Genomic DNA, 25,834 nt, shown 5'->3' on the forward strand with positions numbered 1-25,834 from the left:
TATTGTTCATAGTGGGACACAACCAGAGAAAAGTAGCTGGTTTTGGTTCAACTATAGCGCTTCCCGAGCCTTAAATACTACTTACTTCTATGCAATCATGCTTTCTAATAGACCTGCAATTTGGGCTCTTCAACCTTTTGGGCCTATTGAGAGCTATTCAGCTGCAATCACGCCACAACTTACACTTCTGAGGCAAATAATTAAGTGAATAAAGACAAAAAAAAAATATATATATATATGTAGAAAAAAGTAAATAAACTCTCCTTAATATTGCAATTTTGTCATTTAATTAGGGTACTTAGCTTTATATACCAACTCACTGCAGTTAAATAATTTTTTTAACGTATTCATTTTTAGCTTACACTGCATTAATACAGTCACATATTTAAATGAGTTATGCCTCACATTTCAACGAATTGTTTCACTATTTCTGGGTTTAAAACCAGTTGAAAAGCAGCTTTTTTAGTGTCATGTCTTCATATCAACCAAAGACCCCAACTTAAATAAAAATGCATCATTTGTGTAATTTAAAGTGTCAAGAAAGGGAACTTTTTTTTATAGGCATACTATATCTAACATATATGTTCTACACTGAATTAAATGTATTTACTTGTTGTTTATTTGATGATTATCAATGTACATCCTGAATAGGATAGGCAGAAGAAAATGGATAGATAATAATTTCAATTAAGAGAATGGCAGATACCATACTCTAGAGTGGCACATTCCCTTAAATCAATTACATGAAGTGGATGAAAGTGCCGCTATTGTAGTAATAGAAAACACAGTTCACAGGACAGGCAACAGAAACTACAAGGTGAAAATCATGAAAGCCTGCACTGAACTCATGGTAACGTCCCCTTTTTCTGGTGTATCTCTTTGATGTATTTGCATGTACAGCTTCAGGCATCATACCATATTGTGTAAAAAGTTTTACCTTGCGCCTATGGTCAAACTAATGAGTTACATTTAAGATAAAGGGAAGAAGCTCTGGAATGCTGCTGTAAATGTAATGTATTAAAACACGGCCATAATGATTGATCGCCATCTCAGCAGGACTGATCTTCTTACCTCACTCTCTGCTAATCAGCAACAAATCTTTGGGTCTTAATCTATGGCCCCCTGCACCCTTCCGCCCATCTCATTAGATTAACAAAACGACATACGCATATGAAAACACACACACACACACACACACACACACACACACACACACACACACACACACACACACACACACACACACACACACACACACACACAGAGCTCAATCTGACCTCAATCTGATTCTCCTTAAAAAGTTAATTATAATTTGGTATGATTATGTTGAACAAAACTGATGTTATGCACATTATTTTATATATTTGTAAAAAAGAATTACAAAAAACTGCTCTGGTGGGCTGTTACTTGTATAATATCTCAAATATTTACAAAATGAACAGAACACTATAGAGCAACAAGCTCCACACTTTTTGTGTGACTTATGAATGATTTTGAACTTAAAGTGTCTGTTTATTCAAACAGTTTGGAAACTGTATGCGAGTGTATTGTACATTTATGCACTGTTGTATGCCTCTGTTTGTGTGTGTGTGTGTGTGTGTGTGTGTGTGTGTGTGTGTGTGTGTGTGTGTGTGTGTGTGTGTGTGTGTGTGTGTGTGTGTGTGTGTGTGTGTATAGCAAACATATGCAACCAAATTAAAGCCTTAAAGCTGTTGAATTCAAGAGGATTTGATGCAGAGACCAAATCACGGGAATTAAGCAAATTAGGTCTCTAATTAGCCACTGACATTGAATAGGAAGATTTGGTGAGCAAAAAAAATTATAATTAGATGGATTTGTCATTGTTCTAATGAACATTACCAGAAAATAACTGCTATGCATAGCTCCTGCTCACTCACTCACTCTCTCTCTCAGACATTATCCCTGTTTGTCCATTCAGAATCTAATCTAATGTCAAATACTGCTTTATTCAAATATTCAATAATTTGCAAATAAGAAGCCCCCATGAGCTGAGACAAACAAACTTCAGAAAAGTCAATGTATGATCTAATCCTCTTAGGCTGAGGCACCGTGGATGTAAATGCCAACCTTTGCAAGTCAGAGAGGAATTTCACTATTGATGTAAAGCCGGACAGGCAAAGATTGACTTGATTCTTACTGTGGCAGTATTTTGGTGTCATAAAATAACAATGCTGGATGAGCAATCCTACTTTATTGTCAACTTATGCTGTGATTTTTATGGGTGTTTCTATCATATGGACTGTGTGGATTTTGTCTGTTTAAAAAGACTCATCTGTAGAAATTTACATCAGTGCCAGTGCTTCTACACCCTACTCATTTTGACAGTGACTCTGGCTTTATGTGTTTATGTGGCAACCCTTATACAGCCTGCAAAAACAATAAGGAGTGAGTGCACTACTTTACATTCATCTGTTGTTACTGTCATACATATACACATGCCACAATATAGCAGCACAGCACAAGACTAAGGGAGCATTTCTGTTCAGTTTACTTGTCTACTTTAACATTCACAAATACCACTGATGCCAAGAAATGTAACGTCACCTCACTACTAATAGTTAGAAAACTGTCAACAGCCAACATATAACACAACCCCTTGAACAGGTACATTACAAACACTAAAAGTTTGATTAGTGCAGTTTTCCTGCACAGCCCTCAATCATATGTTGGCTCCCTAAACTAGTACTTAGTCATCCAAACTCTAAGAACCCCTAATCTGCATACACTCCCTTAAATGCCCTCCCGCTTCTCCCCAGTTAATCAGTGCCCCCCTCCTCTCAGTCTCTCGCTGCCTCCTTCCCTTTCCTCTGCTTCCTTCATCCCTGACCTCCCGTAGCCCCGCCTCTATCTGCAGTGGTTACGGATTACACTGTGTGATAAGCTTCCTATTTCTTGAAACTATTTCGGATTGCTGAGATTATCTGGCCTCATTTCCTTGGGAGTTGGCTTCGGAAAGCCTGATTTTAGTCTCTTAATGCAGAAGATTTTGCATCGCGACAGCTTTGACTAATTAGCATCTAACAGCGGGTGGTATTTTAGCAAGGGCTCACTTTTAGCAAGACACCCCCCCCAGCACACACACACACACACACACACACACACACACACACAACTGAAACAGTTGATAAAACACTTTATTTAATTATGTGATACCCATCACTTTATTTTTGTTAATCTAAAACATTCAGAGTACAAATGCAAGAACAAATGCAACAGTTTTAAAACATGAATTTTATTGAATCATCAAAAGCCCTAAAAGCACTTTGCCCTTACTCATTAAGAAGTATATAAATATAATGTAATATTGACAGAATCCATTTCAGTTTTAAGATCACCTGATGATACAATCATTAGAAAATAAGATTTAAAGGTTTCTCTTTTAACCAATAGTATTTCAGGGTCAAACTGTTAGTATACTATACCTCAATATGACAAACTATTCAATCTCGGGGTACAGAGGCATTTAGGCCAAGGTGGAGCCCTACTTGTGGCTGCATGCTGGACCAAGGCCAGTAGAGCCTGGGTGCCAAGCATTGCAGAGGAAGTGCAGAGGCCTGAGGACAGCACCAGCAGGTCATTCTGTGGGGACGGACAATGGCAGGGTGGTATGGGGAGCTCAGGGAGGAAAGCGGGAGCTGTCCTGGCACTCTGCGTACCCTTCGTCGTGCCCTCCGGCAATGATAGTCTCCATTAGAAAAGTCCTGATAGTTTGATGGGTGGATCGCCCAGAAGTGGCCTTTACCGTTGTCACTCCGGCCTGCTTTGATGAAACAATCGTTTAGGGACAAATTGTGACGCACGCTGTTCCTCCAATTTTTGTCCTGCAGGCAAGGAAATAAATATGGTTAGGTTAAAATCAAAGCCTGAGTGCAAGAAGGAGTCAAACAATGTGTCGCTATTTGAAAATTAACATAAGTGGCTGTTAAGTATCACTGATCCTCTTCAGGATGTCACCTTGTCCTGTTGTCCTGTTGTTGGCAGCATGTGCCTTGGCGTGTCAAGACAGTATATGATCTGAGTAAGTCACAACACCCTGCGTTACCTTTTTAGCACGTCAAACCAGTGATAAACTTTAATCCACCAGGTTTCAGCCAATCTGTTGTAGCACCTGGTAAAGGCAGAGGCAGTTTGCAACCTAGCAACAGGATTACTTTATTTGTGATTTCGCCAACAACAAGATCATCTAGTGTCCCTGTGAGCACCTAATTGCCTAACCACTCAGACAGATTACCTGCGCCAAGTAGGTCACTTTATTTGTGAAAATGGCGGCCACTTTAGTTTTTAGAGACTGAATTAAACACATTCAGGGGTTTGGGGAAACATGTTTTCTTGCAATGTGCCCCAAAACTGTGTTAATAAAGTCAGCAAACATCTGCTTGAAAAATTTACTTTAAATCATTACCCAATTTCACATCGAGTCCACTACAGTATATCTATTGCTACATGCTATTTACCATGTAGTAAAACACAAGACATGAACATACCTTACTCTTGAAGTATGGGTACTGATCCATGATCCACTGATAGATGTCACACAGAAGGAGTTTCTTCTGCTCAGACGCCAGGATTGCTTTGGAGATGAGAGCGATGTACGACTGGTTGGGTTTGTCCGTGGACTTCTCTGTACTGCAGCTTGTAGTTATGGTGGTGGTCACTTCCTCCTCCCCCTCCTCTTTTTGTTCTTCATCCCCCTCATCTTCTTTGACTTTCCTTTTTTCAGCGTCTACCTCTGACCTCTGTAGACCCTTCTCCTGAATCTCGCAGTGAATCCCCACCTCTTCGAGTTTAGAATTCTGATGATTTGGCATGTTGTTCGTTATCTGCTCTGCGGCACGACTTGCTGTTGCATCGTCTTTAGAAGCTTTGGCTCCTTTATTAAAGAGCAGGTAGTCAATTGTGAAGCTCAGTCCCAGTCTGTCTCTGCTTCCGTTGCGGCTGCTTCTGTCCTCCATTGTCATTTCTGAATTAAGATATCTCAAACTCATGGCAGAAGTTTTATTGATTTCACGCTGACTGCTGAATGAGTGTCGGGTCATGAATAAAAAATGTCTCTCCCAAACGTCTTCTCAAAATTGTGTATCGAAGTTGCACAGCATGACTATTGTTCTTTAAAATTAGGAGCCTTCATAAAGTCAGCGCCTCACTGCCACTAAATTCTTTCACCGAAGACTTACTGTTGACAAGATCACAGATAAAGATGAGCCTCTCAACTGTTGTTAACCTTGATGCGCTCACGAGTGACCCAATCTCAACCTGTGGAAATGACGTCAGTCGACAAGACTAAATACGGATGTTTCGTTTGCCAAGAAATTTTAGGTAAACATTTTCGATTCTACGATAACCCTATGTATCAAAACCTGTTACTTTGTATCCAACAGCCTTTTGCTCCCCAATCAAAGAGTTGTGCGTCAAAGATGTGAAGGTGACTCTATTTATATGACTGTGATTTTATCCCTCACAGAAAGGGGCAAAGAAGGCACAGGGGAGGTCCAAGTGGGGGGTCTCAATTGAGGCGGATTATTTTTATTAACCTAAGCAAATCTTTGTAATTACGGGAGATTAAACACTCAAGATTTAGTAAGACATGGTGTGCAAAGGATGGATGTTGTAGAATCAAAGGCCTTTTAGATGCCAGAGTTATCCTGTTAGAGTCATTTTGTCCAGGATTCTGTCCAAAGAATTACTTCATTTACCATAGAGGAGTAATTAATGGGTCAAGTTCAGCGTGTTTAAGTTAAGTCATTTCTTTATTTGCAAAGACCATTAATGTATTTTGCAGCCATCGACAGTGACCAGGTTACAAAAAGTGAAGAGTATGAATGGCAAATTAGAATGGTTTAATTCTTGTTTTTCACATATTCCTTTGTAAAATCGGATCTTCTGTCACCTTTATTTAAATGGTTACCAAAGAGCTTTAATTACTTTTATTATTAGCCAGAAGAAATATTGTTTTTCATATATCACAGCATACTACTCCAAATACATATTTTTTTCAGTTCAGCCAGTATAGTTATAAAACTCAAAACTGTCCGTGGTTACTATTAAACTGTATTAAATTGTGTTCTGTAACTGTTTATGACATTTTTCTGGCTAATTATATATTTTTTCATATGCAAAAAAAAAAAAAATCTCATTTCATCAAGTCCTACTCCCTAACTGACTTAATTTCTACATTCAGTTACACTTTACCTTTTAAATTAATGGCTATTTGCAGGTTTTGGTTCAACATCTTCATGGAACAACAATCACCTAGAAATCCATTTTGACAAATTGTTTTAGCATTTCTAAACACCATTTTGTGTAGCGATGTTGTAATGTCAACAATAAAGGAGGATTTAGCTGAAATACAGCAGATTTATTTATGTTACGACATACGGGTCAAACGTTTGCACATCAAACTCAAGTACATGATGGCAAAAATTGCAGATGGTATCTTTACACTGTTGATACAATTAGGACTTAAATGAACAAATTTTGCACAGCTAATTGATTTTCATAGTGACAGAAAGTTATTGTTGCATTTTTGATCACTGTAAGATTTCCGTAAGCAGCACCACAATACACACATATTCTGTACCTGCCTCTTCTACTGCCTAACTAAAACTGTATCAGGCTTACAGGCCATGGTAGGCTATACACTCACCAGCCACACCTTGCTAGTATTGGGCTGGACCTGCTTTAGACTTCAGAATTGCCCTTCACCACTGCAATGTGACATAACAGTATGTTGTACAATTCTATGTTCTTTTGTTTGTTAGTGAAAACACAAAACTAATAAAACTGTTTAAAAAAAAAAAAAAAACCTTCAGAATTGCCTCAATTAATTATTCATGGAGTTTAAACAGTGCTGAAAACATTCCTCAGAGATTTTGGTCCATATTGACTTGACAACATCACACAGTTGCTCCACATTTGTCAGCTGCACATCCATGATGTGAATCTCCCGTTCCACCACATCCCAAAGCTACTCTATTTGATTGAGATCAGGTGAGTATGGAGTCCATCTGGATACAGTGAACTGATTGTCTTGTTCAAGAAACCAGTTTGAGATGATATCAGCTTTGTGACATGGAGTATTACCCTGCTGGAAGCAGCTATCGGAAGATGGGTGCACTGTGGTCAAAAAGGGATGCTGCTGTGTTTAAACAATGCTCAGTTGCTTATAAGGAACCTGAAGTGTGCCAAGAAAATATCCCCCACACCACTACACCACCAGCAGGGACCTGAACTGTTAACAGGATAGATCCATGCTTTCGTGTTCTTAACACCTACTTCTGATCCTGAAATGTTGAAGCAGAAATCAGAACTCATCAGACCAGGCAACTTTTTTTTTTCCAATCCTCTATTGTCCAATTTTGGTGAAATTATGCAAATTGTAGCGTCAATTTCTTGTTCTTAGCTGACAGGAGTGGTCTTCTGTTCACTGTTTATTTTCTCCTTTTCTGACCATTCTCTGTAAAACCTAGAGATGATTGTGCAGGTACTCAAATATCACATCGCATTCACAGTCACTTAAATATTCTTTCTTCCCCATTCTGATGCTAAATTTGAACTTCAACAGGTTGTCTGGACCATGTCTACATGCCTAAATGCATTGGGTTACTGCTTTGTAATTGGCTGATTAGATATGCGCATTAACGAGAAGTTGAGCGGGTGTACCTAACAAAGTGGCCAGTGAGTTTATTTGAATCTGGTATGCTACAATTGTAGGCTTAAAAATGCAACATTGTAGTCAGGCTTTCCATGTTTTTTCTTATTCCAAATATCTCTGGGATCTTAAACAAATAAACGTGTAATTTCAGCAGAGTAGGGATGATAGATTTCCTAACTGTGGAGTTATAAAGATGTAAATAACCTCCACATTAATATAATATAATTAACCCATGCAATTTTCACAGCATTCATGGCTGTAGCCCATACACACCAACAATACAGTGTCTATGTCTGCTTTGTTCTCTCAGTTTAACAGAGGGGATGAACTTAATCATAGTCAGGTCAAATCATGGACCATATTGCCCTCTTCTGTTTAAGTAATGAAACAAGAATTATGTACAACATTAAAACACTACTCTATGCTACCTTGCAAGTTGTCATTGTAATTAGTTTCATTCATTTATTTTCAAGCTCATGCTATAGTAACTAGATAAATATGAAAAAATGTTTGAAGAAATTTTAAAATATAACAACCTGTATGCAACATGAATTTGCATTTAGGGGCTGTATTTGTGCACTAAATTGAAACAGGTGCATGAATAACTGAACTAAAGGAATCTCAGATTTCTCATGTAAGTTTTATTTGTAATGTAAATTAAGAAAATCTTTTTTATGAGTCAGCACAGAAGCATAGTAACCTGTTCTTTTGAAAATACAGCACTGTTTTATTGACATTTCCCATCCAAAGCGGAGCCACAACAAAACACACCATGTTATTACATGATACTGCAATTCCCTCAATTGATTTTTGTTTTTCCATGAGGCTATTCTTTGCCCACATACGGAGAGTTTTGGAAAAGCAGGGCTGGATTCGGAAATGGAGCAGACGTTTCCCTCAATAAACATGTTTCCACTTTGCTGAGGTGGTAACACAATCTGGTATTTGTGTTTCAGAGAACGATTTGTAGGACTATGCCTGCACGTGTAAGTGTAGGTTTCTTAATCACTCATTTTAATTTAATTATGAACATACCTCAGACAAAGCATTAACGCCACATCTCACGGCTGATCGCTGAACCTGAAATGGAATATTTTGCTCGGACGGGAATTGAAGGGACCATGCGACCCAGTCCACTTGACAGCCCATGCTTTCCACTCACGTTGAATTTAAACTATGTTTAAGGTACGCCTTCACAATACCTCAATACTATAAAATTGAAACAACCTCAATATCGAAATACTTTGACACGTAGTGGTATTAATCGACACAGAGGCCTATTTTGGAATTGAGACCTGCCTCTTAGTGCTTTTTAAAAGTTGTGCTGTAACTTTAAAATAATGTGCTCCCGCCCATTTTGAGTGACTCACTTCAGATGCTGGTTAAAATTGCGCTGTGATTGGCTGGAGCTGCCTCTCTATCAAAGCAGGCTCATTGTTCCATTGGTGCAAGATCAGCAAGCGTCTCTGACTCTCGCGGTACTGCTGCACGAAGATGGCGGCCGAACTGGTGGAAGCGATGGCAAGTAGAGCTTGGTGGGCTTTGATTTGATGGGAGACGTGCGCGGGAGTGTGGGTTGAAACTCACCCAGGTTGTGAGGAAACTGTGGGCTTTGTATGAATATTATTAAAGGGTATTTACTCTTACTAATGTGAAGTATTTCAGTCACGCTGAAACGAACTAGCCTGTGGTGCTAACGTGGCTAGCCTGCCTGGAAATGTTAACTAGGCAAGTGCGTTGGTTCACCTAGCATCACGCTGGCTCTGGAGGAAGACACTGAAAATGAATGATAAGACCGTTTAAGCGTGTAGTTGTCTGCCACTAGCCTGCTTTCTGGCATGTTACCGTTTGACAGTATATGGTTTACATTAATATTCTGTCTGTAGGTAGCCGGTTTAGTTTATGGAGCCGTGCACCTGTCAAAATGTCTAGCAGTCGTGATTGAATGCCGAGTCTGAGAAGCTAGCCCGGCGATAGCATAGGCTACATTGGCAACGTTCAAGTGAGGCTGAACAGCTTGTGTAACGCAACTGTATTTTTCAATCGGCTGCATTTGTACAGTGTAGATTTTAATATAGACATGAATCACTTGCCCAGTAATGTCCAAATCAATTATGTGAGACAAAGCTGAAGCTTGGCAGAAGGCTAAACAACATCCCATGTTTTGCCCCTAGAGCCCGGTTCGCATGCTCTCTACGTCATCAAAAGTAAATAAAGAAAAAAAGCATCATCAGATACGACCATGTGCGGCTTGTCCTTATATAATCTATTCCACACGTACATGCAAGTATTATATACAAGTTACTGAAATTTTTAACATATTATGTAGAAAATAAGATACTTTACGCTTACTTAACAGCCCAACGTGCGTCTGTAATTCACATGTATTTAGTAAATAAACATCCTTGCTTGTTATGGTTTGTCTTCAACTTACATTTTGCTGATTAGTTCACAAATTAGGTTTTTATTAAGCCATAAACAGCTAATTCAAATTACATTAAACGGTTAACAGAATCATAATCATGTGGATTTTGTCATCATTTGTGCTCCATTTTAATGTGGACCTAAACAGATTTATACATATAAATGGTAAATGGACTAGTTCTTATATAGCGCTTTTCTACTCAGTCAGAGCACTCAAAGCGCATATAAGCGTGTACAAGGTAAACTATAGCTGTTTCGTGTGTGTCATGCAGAGTGGAATGCACTATTTGTACATTTCTAGGCCAGTAATAACAAATTTTTAGGCATATATTTATTTGCAACTCAGCCTTACTGCCAGAGTATTGTTTTAGATTTCTATGCGTTGCATGGTAAATGGTATGGGTGTAAAACAGTGCTTTGCCAAGTTTATTCATACTTTCTAACTGCGTTGGGAAGTTTTCTAAAGCTTAACGCTACCACAGTTAGTTTGATCACTTGTATCATGGCCAAGCCATTCTCCTCAGAGTTAGAAATGGACTTCTTAATATAGCTAGCTAATTACAATGCACTTTCAACCCTCTATAGGATTAAAGTGACCAAGGACAGATGCTAATTTTAGCAGGTATCAAGCAGTTTGATCAACTGCTCTGTTCTGCATTTAAGTTACCTGTAATTAACTCTGTGGATCTTGACAGGGGAAAAACAAAGTGCAGTTGTATTTATGTAGCACTTTACACAAGATATTAAATTATTTCATTCATTTACTTAATACATTTACTTCAGAAACTGAGACTATAAACACAAGTGTTGTAACATGTATTTTCCTACCTGAGACAAACAGGAAAAAGGTAATTGGTACTTTAATTAGTTGTATATACACCTTAATTTGGGAATTGGCTCTTAAAATAAGTTTGAGCTTGCAAATTAGCGTCATTGTCACTTCAGCCTTCCCTGAGTACAAACCTCATTATTTTTGTATTATTCTATATCTATCTATCTAAAAAAAAATTTTAATTTTCTTGTTCTCCCACTAGAATATGGTCAAAAGTTTCCGGGTCTCAGACCTGCAGACGCTGCTGGCCTCAATGGGTCGCAGCAAAAGTGGGCTGAAGCAAGACCTGGTGGGGCGTGCGCTGAGGTTAGTGCAGACTGAATACAGCCCAGAGCTGCTGAAGAACGTCAGGCAGCTCTATGAGTCACGTTTCCCAAAAACATCTGGTTGGCTGGCTGCACGGCGTCCAGAGAGCGTCCCAGTTGCCTACTCATCCCTCAGCTCTTCCCCTACTGCCACCTCTCAGGGCGCAGACTACCTCAACGGCATTTCCAAACCGATCCCCACACCTGCAGCAGAGGTGAAGCTAGTGCCACTGCCCTTCTACCAAACTTTAGAGACACTGCTGCCACCAACAGAGCTAAGTGAGTGTGGACTATTTGTTAGGCTTTGTTGTTGTTGTTTTTGTTTTTTGATAAACATTGTATTTTTACTCAACTTTGAGACTTTCCACTGTTCTTTTTTAATGATGGGTTTCATCTCCATCTACTTACAGTTGCCCAGAACAGTGAGAAACTGCAGGATAGTCAATGCATCTTTGAGTTAACACCCAGCCAAGCAGACCAGATCCGAAATGCAAGGTAAGAATTCATATATTTTCTGGTAGATGTGCACTTGGAGTTAATCTCAGTTTAATATAAAATATGTCTTTGAAGCATTTTTTAATTTGTGACCTATCATTTTCTTAGTGAACTTCGTCCAGGAATCCGATCAATCCAAGTAGTTCTTAGGTAAGTTCCCATTAATAAGTTACATTTTTCAAGGTGCTGCCAGTGTCTGTACTGGTCATAAGAATATCTCATATGTATATTGCAAGATTTAATAGATACACATTCAGTCATCCTCAGTGGCCAAAAGGTGGTTCATTCATATGATGATATTAATCATTTTCCTCTGTTACTGCTCTCTGTTGCAGAATCTGTTACACAGACTCCATTGGTGTTCAGGAGGACCAGTATCCTCCCAACATAGCTGTCAAAGTCAATCAGTCCTATTGTCATGTGCCGGTGAGTTGATTCACTCTGAAATGTACCACACCTTCATAATACAGGCATGACTAAAGCTGGGCTTGTTTTACTGTTGTGAAATATTTTCTCAGTCATTGTTTGTGCGCTCTGTTTTCAAATGCAGTCAATATGTCACTTGGTGTCAGTGGCAGATATATGCCGGGTCAACAATAAAATGTCATCATAGTGATGGATAATGTAACCTAATGTAGATATGCCTTGAACAACAGCAAAAAATAAATAAATAAAATTTAGGTAAAAATAGTCTAAGCTTACCTGAAGACCTCAGGAAACTAAACTTTAAGAGGAACCTTTCCAGCTGGCAGGCATTATGTGGCTTAAGGTGTGCCACGAGAAATCAAACTGGCAAGCTTAGCAGTTTAATGACAGCTAGGAGGGCGTGAGCCATAACCTCCTATGGATATATTTTGGCAATAAATGTCCAAATTTGGCCTCTGGCCTAATACTACCATTCTATCCTGTACACAGATCTAAATGGATCAAGAAATCCTCACTGTACAAGAGAAGTTCACTTTTAAATTCCCTTAGCTCCTTATCCTTAAACATTTATTTGAATTTTTACTGTATTTAAGCTGTTAGCTAGTTTAAGTGGCACAGGAGATAAAAATTGCTGACTTTGGTGAATGTGAATGGAAATGACTCAACAAGTGGACTGGAATCAATTATCATCAAAATCTAATAAAGTGAGAAACCTGTAGCTAGGATATAGATGGGACCAAAGCTACAATAATTATTATTGATGATACTACTACTACTACTACTACTACTACTACTACTAAATAATAATAATAATAATAATAATAATAATAATAATAATAATAATAATAATAATAATTAGAATTAGAATAATAATAATTAGAATAATAATTATAATTGTTGTTGTTATTGTTATTATTATTATTATTATTATTATTATTATTTTCTGTTGCATATATTCTGATAATTAAGTGATTTTTTTTTTTTTTTTTTTTTAATTGATTTTTTTTTTTTTCAAGCAGAAATAGCAGTTGTAATTTTCAACATTTAACACAACGCATAAATTAGGGTTGTTGGATAGATCCTCAAAATTTTATCATGGCATTTCAAAGAATTTGCAATAATTATATTCATGTTCATATAAAAAACAATACTGAAGGATGTTTTATTGGTGATTGCACCGAGCATGGACCAAGGAGAGGAAAAAGTCCCAGCATTTTTAGTTTCTTTCGGCCAGCACCGCATATAAAACACTGGCAGGCGACCACGAGGTAATAATGCATAATGCAATTACACAAGCATAAATGCGGTAACGACATTGGCCACTTATGTAGGTTGCATATGTAGGCCCCGCAAAGACCAGCTGAAGTCTAATTAGTGAGTATCTAACCAAGCTAGCTCTCTGAGCATCTCTGACAGAGAACCAGCATCGCAAATACAAACACACACAGTCTTGAAAAGCTGTATTTGGGATTTGATTCCTTCAGAGAGTTCAGTTTGTTTTTGTCAAACATTCGCTGTGTTCTGATGTTGCACATCACATACGAGGTGTTGTTAATCTACTGCACCGAAGCTTTGTTGGGAGTTTATTTGGCTTTGGAGTTTGTTTTTCTTTACGTTTCTCCCTTTGTCTCTTGATGTTCATGTGTGTCCTTAGTATTACACACATTTAGCACATGATACTGTTATCTTGTGAACAGTTGGTTGTTGAATACAAATTGTTTAAACAGTATCTTTTGTTGAGTTCTTATGGCACAATACTCTCGCACCTGACAAAGTATGGAAAAAACTAAGACTAAAACTAATGAAAACTAAACTAAAGCTAAGCATTAAACAAAAAATAAAAATGAGCAAAACCACTCTAAAAACTAATTAAAACTAAGTAAATTAGAGAAAAATAAGTTAAAATGAAATAAAACTGAACTATAATGTAAAATCCCAAACTATTATAATCTTGCTTAGGACTTTTAATGACAACAATAACTACCTTTGTGATGCTTCACAAGCCTGCACAATACCGTCGGATAATAACATTGAAGCTGAAAAATATTTTCTACCTTGGATGTTTTATCTGGGTCACACTTTTTAGCCAGTTGTTTAAAGCCCTCTTTTACCACCATGTAACCATATTGGTAATTTCCATTCACCATTTTGCTCTTCCTGTCATCGGGAGTCTAACTAGCGAGTCCGCCAGCGATGCTCAGTTGAGCCATTTGTTTACTTTGGGGCCATCACCAGCTGCTAGTATCATCTCCTCGCATGCCTTCATAACCTGCTTGTACCCGTTGGTGTTTTTTGCCTCAAGTGGGGAAATCAGTTTGCTGTTTCGACCTTCAGTGAGAACAGTTTTCTTGTATATTTTGCAAAGCGTTTTGCTTTGTTTGAGGTTGTTTTAATAGCTCTCTTTTTTTCTAAATTGTTATCAGAGACTAACACATGACTCTTGCTCAAGACATGTCTGGGCTTGTCTTGTTGTTGTGCCCACTATGGATGTAAATGAATGGCATTGGTAAATCATTAATATCATATGATATGGCATTTTTATATCACATAACAATTGATGCTGGTATTATCTCAGATGGTATAGCAAGGCACAGCCCTATTGTAAATTGAATATTTTGGCTTTTGTTAGTGAAAACATTCGTCTTTTTTTTTTTTTTAATGTGTTAGGTAAGTAAAGAATAAGTAAACAAATAGAAGTATGTACAAAAAAAATTGAGATACTGAGAGAAATCTAACATCTATGCATCACTTCCTTTGAGCTCAGAAATCTTGTCAAGTTTAGTCTGAGCTCTTTCTTCTATTTGAACTGTTTTTCTGTCTCTGATTTTAACAAATTATGAAAAGATATTTTGGATAAATTATTGCTCGATTACCTTTTTGAAGTTTTATTTTATGTATTTATTTTCAATTGTGTGTGTTTTACAGGGATATTACCCCTCCAATAAGCCTGGTGTTGAACCTCGTCGTCCTTGTCGTCCTATAAATATCACTCCATGGCTGCACCTCTCCAATGTCACCAACAGAGTTACCATCACCTGGGGAAACTTTGGAAAGGTCAGTCAAATCCTCCATCTTGTAGCTATAACTCAGGGTTGTGATGGTCACAGATCTTTGTTTTTTTTTAAAACTTTCTTTCTTTGCCCTGCTAATCCGTCCACCTCCTCTTGGCAGATCTTGTAGTGCATCGATGCATGCTGGTACTTGTAGATCTTTGAGTGCTTCCTTGGGCCCAGTTAACTCTGTGTGTGATATAACTCATTAAGGACTGTTGGCACCACAATTCTGATCCACATAAGCAGCTAGAAGACTCTTACTCTGGTTAGCACCTTTAAAAACATTTTTTTTTAAATGGAACCCTTTTGTGAACCAATTAGTTCACTTAAATTCTATAGTGTGGTTATTGTTTGGTCTTTTACAATTGAAAACTGAATATTTTTGGGATCTTGGACTGCCTGTAGACAAAGTGGGCTTTTTGTTGGCTTTGTATTGTATTTTATTCAAGCAAGAAGGAGGAAGGTTTGCACAAACTTTCAACAACCTCAGCTTATTCACTGCATGATCACAATTCCAACAGCTCCGCTTACAGTGTTGTGCACTTGAGGAATTGCAGGTTCTAAACATTTGTTTGTAGTTGCGCATAAAAGAAACCTATTTTTGGTTGCATCCTTACTCACAAGGGATTGCTACAGCAGGTACCTCTGCGTGCTTGGTAGAGTTCTACATCGGATGCCCTTTCTGATTCAGTCCCAAAGGGATTTGTGTTTCCTCCCAGGATCAAACTGAGACTCTTTTGCTTGTTCGGTGAATGTGTAAACCACTACACTATGGAACATTTGTTTGTAGTTGTACATACAAATAATAAATGCCTTGCTCAGCATACTGAATCAGTGAAAGTCTAAAACGTTTTTGTTGGCTTGGAAAGTAGTTTGTGAATCCATCCCTGGTGGGCATTAAGGTACAACATAACCATATATTCTTTATTTCTCCACTTCTTTACATATTCCATGTGCATGGGGTAACTCTTTGAGACACCCTGACAGGAGATGGTGCAGCCCAATATCCTAACCACCACAGGTTAAGTCAGGGATCCTCACATCCAGGCCTCAAGAGCCAGAGTCCTGCAGGTTTTAGATGTGTCTCTGCTTCAACACACCTGAGTCAAATATAGAAGTCATTAGCAGGACTCTGGAAAACTTGACTGCATACTGAGGAGAGAATTCAGCCATTTGATTCAGGTGTGTTGGATCAGGGACAAATCTAAAACCTGCAGGACACCGGCTCTCGAGGTCTGGATGTGAGGATCCCTGGTTTAAGTACGTGAGCTATGCACAAATGTACATATTTACATGGCAACCAGGTAAAGACCCTTCAAGAAGTGAATGCCAAGCCTGAGATGCAGAGGAGCTATTACTCTGCACAATGAAAGACCCTACAAAGATGCAGAGGGAAAGCCATAATGGTGCTGTGATTGGTCCACAAGATGCTAGATCGACCATAGAGACAATGCCCAGTTGGCTACCACTGAGATGCACCCAGCACCTGCTCTCCAAAGGAGGGATTCGCTGCCACATTAAGATGGCAGAATCTGGAAAATGTGGACTCACACGACCATGTCACAGCAGCACAAATGGCCCTTGACAAGGCCCATAAAGTGGTCACACCTCGACCTGAGTGGCACCGTACTTGGGATGGGAGAAGAGTTCTTTAAAATGCATACCTTTGGTGAGTGGCCTCTACAACCTGATAGGACAGCCTGGAGTTTGACTGTCTGGGTCTGCCCAAGACCCCAGAGTTAAAGCAAACTTGGACAGGAGGACTTGGATAGACTAGCCTTTGGCAGAAATGCAGGTTTAGGCTGAAGGATACCCCTGACCCTTCTGGCGAAAACCTGCAGCAATCGCTGTGAAACCTACTGGCAAATGTTATGAAGGAGAAGAAGAAGCTATCAGAAAAGCTGTTTTTAAGGGAAAGGCATTTAAAATTAGCATTGTTGAGGGGATCAAGGGGGATTCTGAAGAGTGCCAAAGACTATAGGGGTTCCATGGGGGAACCAAGGGTCCAGACATGTGAACTGGAAGCCTGTGGGCACCTTTTTAGAAACTGGGAGATCAGACATGAGTGCTGAGCGACTAACATGAACTGCCTGAATCGCTGCCACCATACCATACAGAGTAACTGCAGATTTGCACGCCTCTAGCTATCCTGGCTGTGGCCTCAGAGGGGCTGATCTGGTGGACTGTACATCATGAGGCAAACCGTCCCCAGCCAGTGCCTGAGATTGTGAAAAAAGTTTGATTTCAGGAACAGATTTCTTTCATATTTTGCAAATTAAGGTTCTTTATTAGAGTTTATTGACAGTAATACATGATCATAATTCCAAAATCTAATCTTCTTTAAAAGTGGAGACTTGGTTGAGCCTAAACTTAAGTGTTTTTGTTTATTATGGGCAACACATGTTACAAGTGTCTGAGTGAATTGTAACCACAATCAAACACATGAGTAACATTCTTTAGTTTAGTTAGAAGAATGTTCTGTGCTAAGATGCAGTTTCATTGACGTGTCCACATATTCTGAGGGGGTTTCTTGCATTAATATGATGGTTCTGTAATCCTTCTTCTAACATAAGCTAAGTGAATTCTTACCATAACAAGTCATATTAAAGTGCCACTGTCAGTGCTCAATTCTTAGTGGGTAAATTCTTTTAATAATAAAAATTTAACAACCTTTTAATCTGTGTTTTCAGCGATACTCTGTGGCAGTATATTTAGTGAGGGTCTTCACTGCAGCAGATCTCTTCAGCCAGCTTAAACTCTGCTCAGTTGAAAGTGCAGAACGCTGCCGTGAACGCAGTAAGTGATGCTTTTACACTGAATATTTTTGCTTACATCTTTGACATTGAGAATGGGATGAAAAGTACAGTCACTTCAGTGTTGTATATAAAGGTCGCTAACTAAATGTTTAGTTATGTCGTTCTGGTAAGACTGGATTGTGTAGTAGGGCTGCATCAGTGCATGCATCAAGAATGAGTTCCAAGTTATCTTCCCAGCTTATGCATTTTCTTTTTTTTAGTGCTACCATGTTTGCACATTGCATAGTAATGACATCAAATTAATAACAGCAAGCACTGACATACCTGAGTTTTGACTCTGGGTTCAGAGTTTTAAGATAAAAAATCAGCTGTTCATGCAAAAAAAATCTATGTAGGCCTACTTTTTTAAATGTTATTTTTTAAATTGATCAGTACATTTTTAACAGTAAAAATGCATTAATATCCCCCCTCTGTTGTTGATTTTTAAGTATTATAGCATATTGTCTGATTGTCTGATACTAAATGTCATAACTGTTCATTTACCTCTCATAAACAGTACAAGACAAACTACGCTTTGACCCAGAGAGCGAAATTGCGACCACAGGCCTCAGAGTGTCTCTCATCTGTCCAGTGAGTACATCTTAATAAAAATGGTGGGGTTTTAATATACAAAGCAACTTGTGCCACGTTTGCCGTTTCAGTATGCACCATGCTTTCTTTGTCAGAGCAGAAAGAGCAAAAATCTGCAGTTTTCAAAACTTCTAGAGGGATATCGTCACTAAATGAATGACTGTGTGAAAGTTTACCTCCATTTAAAAAAAAAAAAAAAAAAATTAAACCATATGTAGTTTCAGCTTGTAATTTAATAAACCAAAGCTATGTTTATAATGGAGCATAGTGAGTCTCTTATCCTGTGGCCAAACTCCACCTCCACCATCTTGGACTGCAGCTCTCAACGCTGGTCTTTGTTCTGCTCAGCAGCCTCAAAGTGCTTGACATAGCAGCACGTGAACCAGTTTTCCACTTGCTGCATGTTCTAGCTGGAGCGGCCCATCAACTTGCAGCAAATCTTGCTGGATTGTAGTAGGTCACCAACTACAATCCAACACTGTCTTCTATCTGAGGAACAGTCATCTCAGAGGAAGCAGCTGACTGATAAGTCATGCCACAATGACAACCTGGCCAGCTGGAAAACACCACACGGGAAGGGCCAGGCCTAGCTGGTTAGCAGCAACTGAACTTTCAAAGTAAGAACAAGGGGTTTGTCAACAAGCAAACGGATTGTAGATTGCTGCTTAGTCATATGGATGGAAAAAAAAATCTAACATGCCAAAGTCAGTCACTGTGAAAGTGTTTAATATATGTGGCCTGCTCGCCCACTAATGGCTGTGTGTGGTGAAACACTGTGACTATTCCAGCTGGAAGAAAACTTTGATTTAAACACCCACAGTATCAGCTTTTTTACAGACTTTGCCTTCAGTGCATGCATGGATGTCATGATTCTTTTGGTCATGCAGGTACTGGTCCTAATATCCAATGCCTGAGCTTTACTTAACCCCCACCCCTCCTAAAACACTCAGGCTGGGGCATGAAATTGGGGGAAGGGGGGGGTTCAGAGTCCTGTGGTGGTGGTGTTGGCTGTTTGTGTCGTTATGAGGGATCTCCCAAAATGTCTTACAAAGCATGATATTGCTGGCATATTTCAGCTTTTCTTTTCTTTCTCTCTACATTCTTTCTCACTTCCAGCTGGTGAAGATGCGGCTTGGGGTGCCATGTCGAGTGTTAACTTGTGCCCACCTTCAGTGTTTCGACGCGGTCTTTTTCCTTCAGATGAATGAAAAGAAGCCCACATGGACTTGCCCAGTGTGTGACAAGCCCGCTCCATTCGAGCTTCTCACTATTGATGGGTAAGGAGAGCAAAGCGTGCTCTGACTTGTCCCACCCCTGCAGCACTATTTTACTGAGTCAGTAAATTCTGAAAGTTTGCATTGTGTCATTTTTAAGTACTTGTATGTGATGCCAGTTTGAGGAAGATTATGGAACCTTCAAAGATGTTTTAAGGATTCTTGATACAAGCTGAACCATGAACCAACATGTACTGCTTTCTTCTTTTTTTTTTTCTTTTTTTTTCCCCCTTTTCTTTTTGCATTGCATGAAGAGTCGTTATGTTTCATGACTTGTATTTCTCCACCTGCTGTCCAGTTATATTAATGAAAAATTATTTGACTTTTGGACATACCTGGTTTTCACTTTCAATGTAGAGAGCTATCTAATGATGGGACTTGAGGACTTTTGGGCACTCGTGCTATAAGTGTCTCTTAAGACACAAAAAATTAGCACTTAGAGCTTTCTTAGGCTTGAAGTGCCAAATATTTATAGTTAATCTGTTCAGCAGTGAACACTTGAACACATCTGTTCTTTTATGTATTTTATAACCAGCACAATAGATTTTTCTTAGTAAGAAAAAAAGAAAAGAAAATCTCAAGAATATATTCCATCCACAGCGATTTGTGGGTGTCATTCTTGGAAGTTCTAAGCAGCTCACAGGCACGTCTTACTTTCCCAAAGACTGAAAGCTTTGTGCCGCACTTTGGCTCTGAGATATATTTACATTCCTTAAATTAAGTTTGTGTGAAAGCGCCTTCTTTAGCTGATCTAAGTTTGATGTTTGACAGTGTAATTGTCAAATAATTAATTGTTGTCAAAAATGGAATTTTCATTCATGAAAGAGTTTAAAATATTTTGTGGGGTTTTTTGTTTTGTTTTTGTTTTTTTCTTCATGATTTGAAGATCTTGATATTTCATGTTAATGGTAATGATTATAAACATGGTTAGCAGTGTGGTGAAGGAGTGTGGATGCAAAATGATGAAAGTATGTTTGCTCCACATGGGGGGGAAAGAAAAAAAAAGACACTGTTATTCCGAAGACCTGATTTTATTTTTAATTGTGCTGAACTCGACTCTTCCTGCACTTGAGTTAAAACTGAGCAGTTAGTGTATAATTTGTTTTGTGATGCCCCCCTAATGACCTGTGTGCATTTCAGGCTGCTATCTGAGATCCTAAAAGAAACGAGCGAGGACATCGAGGAGATAGAGTACTTAACAGACGGTTCCTGGCGACCCATCAGAGATGAGAAGGAGAGGGAGCGGGAAAGAGAACGCAGTAATACACCAGACTACCCAGTTGTTGATATATGTAAGTGTTAAATCTTGTTAGTTCACCACCTTCTTAAATTTTTTTCTTTTTGTATGTGTGTGCTGTTGCTTACTAAAGTAAATTTTTCTTCCTTACCTTAAAATTATACTTCTTTCTGCAGGCATTCCTGAAGCAAATGGCCATTCACCAGCCCACAGCAGCACTAGTCTGACGGCCAAGTCTGGAAGCAGTTCTGTGGGGATGCCAGGAGTCACAGGAGCACCTGCTGTGGCACCAGGAGGAGGTGCGGTGGTAGATCTGACTCTTGACTCTTCCTCTGAGGAGGAGGGGGGCGGGGCTGGAGGAGACAGTGAGGACACTGAGGACAGCGCCGACAGTCCTGCCCCAAAGAGGGGCCGATACAACTACGACAAGGACCTGGTCACTGCCTACTGACCCCACAGCTCTGTCCCCTCGTAGACTGACACACACACAGAGACAGAGAGGCAGGGGCCTTAAAACGTGAGGACAGGAACACAGTAATCAACTAGATGCAACAACCCTCCTTTTTTGCCCCAACATCAGAGCCTTTTAGCAGCTCTGGTTTATATCCAGGCAGACAAACACGCACTCAAACATGCACTGTCATTGGTTCTTCAGTCTAGAGTGATAAGGATTCCTCTTTGTACTGTACACCACTGGAAGCTACTCTTACACTTCTTGGTCAATTGTCACCCTACAGTGAACATCTGTACTGTCCTGCCTCTGCTAAAGAGACTGAATGGATTGAGCACCCCACCACAGCCACAGCCCTTGCTTCTCTCTTACCAGACTATTCCCTGTACCACCCATCTCTCTTTGTATATGACTTGGAATTACTGGCTCTTTTAGCCATGGGCGTTCAATGTTGCGTCTCTGATTTTTGTCACATTTGTGATGCACAGGCAAGTTGAAAATGGAAGCTCCTCAGTAGTTTTTGGTAGGTGAAAAACAAATGAAAAGGCAAATAAAAAATTTGGGGGAGGACAAGGCAGAGATATCTGGAGTGTGATGCAAATTTTAAACTCTCCTATTTTGTTCTTTGTTCATTCAAATGAATTCAAAGCTTGAAAGGGTTTTTTTCAGGAATTTATCATTTTTATTATGAAATGGCAGGACATGATACTGGCTTCAGTGTGTGATTTCCATTTTATTTTGTCCTTAGATAAAGAACCTACCTCAGTCATAAAAACTTGGCAGACTGACCAGAGAGTAGCTTTGAAAGAAGTGGAAGAAGACAGAAGAATTGACGAGTCTTTCTGAATCCAATTTTACACTGGATATAGTGTTTTCCTGCATTTTGTTGTTGTTTTTTGTTTTGTTTTTGTTTTTTTGTTTGTTTTTTTTTAATTCCACTGCTCCGTGCAGCTCTGATCCCTCTGTAGCACAAAAAAAAAAAAATCTTGGTTGAAGGTGAGTTAGTTTGTGAATAACCAGGCTAACTGTAGAAGTCAGTGATACAAAAACTTGTTGGGAACTGTTCCGCTCTGTAAAACTTTATTGCAGTTGTGTCTTTAACAGGATCTGTTAGGATTGATATCTCAGAATTCCACATGGATCTAACTCGTCAGAATTGCTGTGCGGCAGCTGTGCCAAAGCAGGTATCTTTTAAGAGCTCACTGAGGGGGAAATGGTTGTGAGGTGCCTTTTTTGTTAAAGTAGTAAAGAGTGAAGCCTGTGGTTTTAAGGCCAGTTGAGCTGGCCATTAGGTGGGGACCCCAGACTGTGAGAACATGTTTTAATCAATATTTTCCCGTCAGAGAAGTGGACAGAATAGGGTTACAAAGTCATCATTTTATCCCATATTACTGTGTCCTGCTTTGAAAGTATCATATTTATTTAAATACTTTACATTCTCTTAACAGTTTGTGGTAAATCTACATAATACTTGGTTGTAGTTTTTGTATAGACTGTAGCTGTTGATTGCAGGAATCAGGGCACCTCTGCTGCTGGGATTTGGTGTGGAGATATATATCGATCTGTGCGCATGGCTCTGCTGTTGAACGCTGCTTTTCTTTTCCACTGAATGAATGCGACCTGGGTCAAAGCACCATTCAGAGTATTTTGCTGCAGTGGGTTCAACATGTCTGACACAACATAACTTAATGAAGTGTCATTGAGTGCAACCCCACCAAGTTGAAAGTCATTGATTGGATTACAAATAGTCGTGTCGGGAACAAGCAGAGAAGCTTCATCCAGCAACCCCTCTTGGCCTCCTTTCAATGTAGATAAGGTCAGATCTATTTGCTGGAATAGAATTGGACTTTAATTGCTACATGCTGTAGGCTTACCACTTAAATTCCTCTGCACCTGCACTAATATTGTCCATATGTGATTGCTGCTCCACAGATAGTGATCAGTGTTTTCTTTAGGTTAACTGCTTGTGGGTGGTGTGATCAGCTGAAAACAACCCCGCCCTGTTGTGTCCATTCTGGAATTTATTTCTGTATAGATAAAAAATTAAGTTTAATTGTGGCCTGAGTTTTACCAAGTTCTGTATTGTTCAAACAAAAAATTTATTTAAGCTTGCAGCTAACCTTGCACTGAGCCTGTCAGTCTGATAGGCCCAGTGCAAGTAATATTGGATCAAATCCTGTCCTCATGTGCTTGTTCAGTGTTGCAGCTGAAACATTATTAGCAGCAGAGCTGCTAGTGCTCAGGCCATGAGTGGCTTCCTCCTTTACAGCGTGTACAGTAACAAGGGTTGCTGTGTTTACTTCACCCTTGTGCTCCACTCTGTGCCACCCCCACTAAGGCTGCAGTAAGAGACACTGGGCATGTGCAGGCTTTAGGTTTATCTGCAGGGTGATCGTTAGTGTTGGTTTCAGAAAAACTGTTGCTGTGTTGCTAGAGCTGTTTGCACTTTCATGTGACACATCAATACTTACTCATGGTCTATTTATTTCAAAAGCCCTCATGTAATGAGTGTTAAAAGATCCCTGCCGATCGTGACGAGTTCCGGTCGTCCATCTTGTGCATAAAAATCAGAAAATGTGAAGGTGGAAATAATCCCACTCCACCATGACCGACTGGGGGGTTAGGGGCTCGAAGGCATTCTGCATGCTTTACTTCCCTTTGTCAGCACGGGATTTCTGTTGACTTGCTCACATGCGCCGAAATGACATTTACACATCGATCTGGGGCCTCACTGTTCCAAGTGCATCCTCTGACACGGCTGATGATTGAAAAAGTAGATGGAGTCAAATCTGGTCTTCCATTTTTCTTCTTTTGACGGCTCACAAAATCAATATACAGATGAAACTATTTTTGGGAATCCACACAAGATTGATTGATGGCACTTTGCCTCTAATACATCAGTGTGTCCCTGAAAAGCTATTTAAGGTGCTTTGAAGCAAAATATTGTAAAGAACTCTAATAGCTGCCTTTTAAATAGGCAGTTTGTATTTGTAAGTAACTGCTATACACATGAAAATGGCGTTTTTCATTTGTTGCTAGGTATAGAAGGTCATTTTTTTGCGTGGATCTCCTAAACTTCTCATTGCCTTATGGTTAAAGATGGGAGACGGTATAGGTTGTTGCTGTGGAACTGAGCCAGGTAAGTTTGCAGTTTGGGAGCCAGAGAGAGAGCTGAAGGTCTGGTGTTCTTGTAGTGGCATCTCTTCTTGTAATAATGCATAAGGTAGCATGGGCAGAGGCTTACAATCCATGATGTAAATGTTTTTGTTTTTTTGTTTTGTTTCTTTTTTATATATATGTTCATATTAAAAGACAATAAAATTTAAATAATATTTTATTAAGCCTTGAATTGCCTCCAATTGTTCCTATAGGCAAGTGGACAATAAGAAGCTGTTGAGGGCAGCAGCACTGGAAGCTGATTCCATTGAGGACAGGGAGGACTGGTTAACATGTGGATTGTCATGTCCTGTACCAAAAGCTCAGATCTGGGGACTCATTTGATGCCTGTTGAGGTTAAAACTGTAAAATTTAAAAATGATCTTATTCTAACAGCTGTTATTGACGTGTGGAATTAATTAAAAATCAAGTTCTTAAAAAAAAAAAAAAAACTGTCTGCCAGTATCTTATTTTGAAAATGTTCTGAATTTATTCAGCTAGGCAGCCATTATCAGTGATCAGAGTTTGCGATGCATCTGTGCAGTGTTCTGGGTGTGTTGTTTTCTGGAAAAGTAGGCATCAACACCAAAAGAAGAAACTTCTGTATAAAGACTGACTCGCCAGAGTATCAATGAGCCTTTTTTGTGATAGTAAAAATAAAATATTTCCTGCAGCAACTGGCAACGTCACTGATGTCATAGTTACATGAAATTGTTTTGTGAATTTTTTTTTTTTTTTTGGCCTTTATTAGACCCTAGAGTGCTAACAGGAAATGAAGAGACAGATGAGTTGCATACTGGAACACAGTCTAATTGGGGATGGGATGCTACTTTGTCACAGTCCAAAAAACTATTTGTAGTTGTGGCTCCTACCTTGTGACAAAGACAGTTCCCGAAGTTAGGAGTTGCATTCAATGCAAGAAAGGAGCAATACTGATTTACACATGAAGAAAACCCTACAAAAACATTTGCTCCTCTTTCATACGGTGGCTACAAATTAAGGTAATATACTTGAACAGCATCAAGATAAAAACAACTTATTTTAGCCATTTCTTCAATAAAGATTTCAATATATATAGTAGTGTTTTTTTTGTTGGGGGGTGGGTGAGAACACTTTTATTCTC

General features: G+C 39.1%; 2 protein-coding genes across 3 annotated transcripts; one reads left to right on the forward strand and one right to left on the reverse strand.

Annotated features, from left to right (window-relative positions):
• Positions 1-3,319: 3,319 nt before the first annotated feature.
• Positions 3,320-5,414, reverse strand: foxq2 (forkhead box Q2). The gene is made up of 2 exons (XM_030728161.1): positions 4,506-5,414; positions 3,320-3,842 (listed from the first exon to the last, which is right to left on the reverse strand). Exons 1-2 carry the CDS (start codon positions 5,055-5,057, stop codon positions 3,462-3,464), a joined length of 933 nt encoding a protein of 310 aa, XP_030584021.1. The 5' UTR covers positions 5,058-5,414; the 3' UTR covers positions 3,320-3,461.
• A 3,656-nt stretch (positions 5,415-9,070) lies between these two features.
• pias4a (protein inhibitor of activated STAT, 4a) lies at positions 9,071-24,896 on the forward strand. 2 transcript variants are annotated; one of them, XR_004019884.1, is made up of 12 exons: positions 9,071-9,193; positions 11,131-11,512; positions 11,644-11,728; positions 11,837-11,878; positions 12,064-12,154; positions 15,080-15,208; positions 17,898-18,003; positions 18,520-18,593; positions 19,710-19,870; positions 21,008-21,159; positions 21,281-22,078; positions 22,304-24,896. XR_004019884.1 is itself a non-coding variant. In XM_030727496.1 (11 exons), the coding sequence occupies exons 1-11, from the start codon at positions 9,167-9,169 to the stop codon at positions 21,553-21,555; spliced, it is 1,524 nt and encodes a 507-aa protein (XP_030583356.1). In that variant the 5' UTR covers positions 9,071-9,166; the 3' UTR covers positions 21,556-24,896. The 2 variants fall into 2 exon arrangements, 1 of the variants encoding a protein (XP_030583356.1); XM_030727496.1 differs by having other exon boundaries at positions 21,281-24,896.
• The last annotated feature ends 938 nt before the right edge of the window (positions 24,897-25,834 follow it).

Source organism: Archocentrus centrarchus, chromosome 4 (assembly GCF_007364275.1).
Source record: "Archocentrus centrarchus isolate MPI-CPG fArcCen1 chromosome 4, fArcCen1, whole genome shotgun sequence".
NCBI classification, from domain to species: domain Eukaryota; kingdom Metazoa; phylum Chordata; class Actinopteri; order Cichliformes; family Cichlidae; genus Archocentrus; species Archocentrus centrarchus.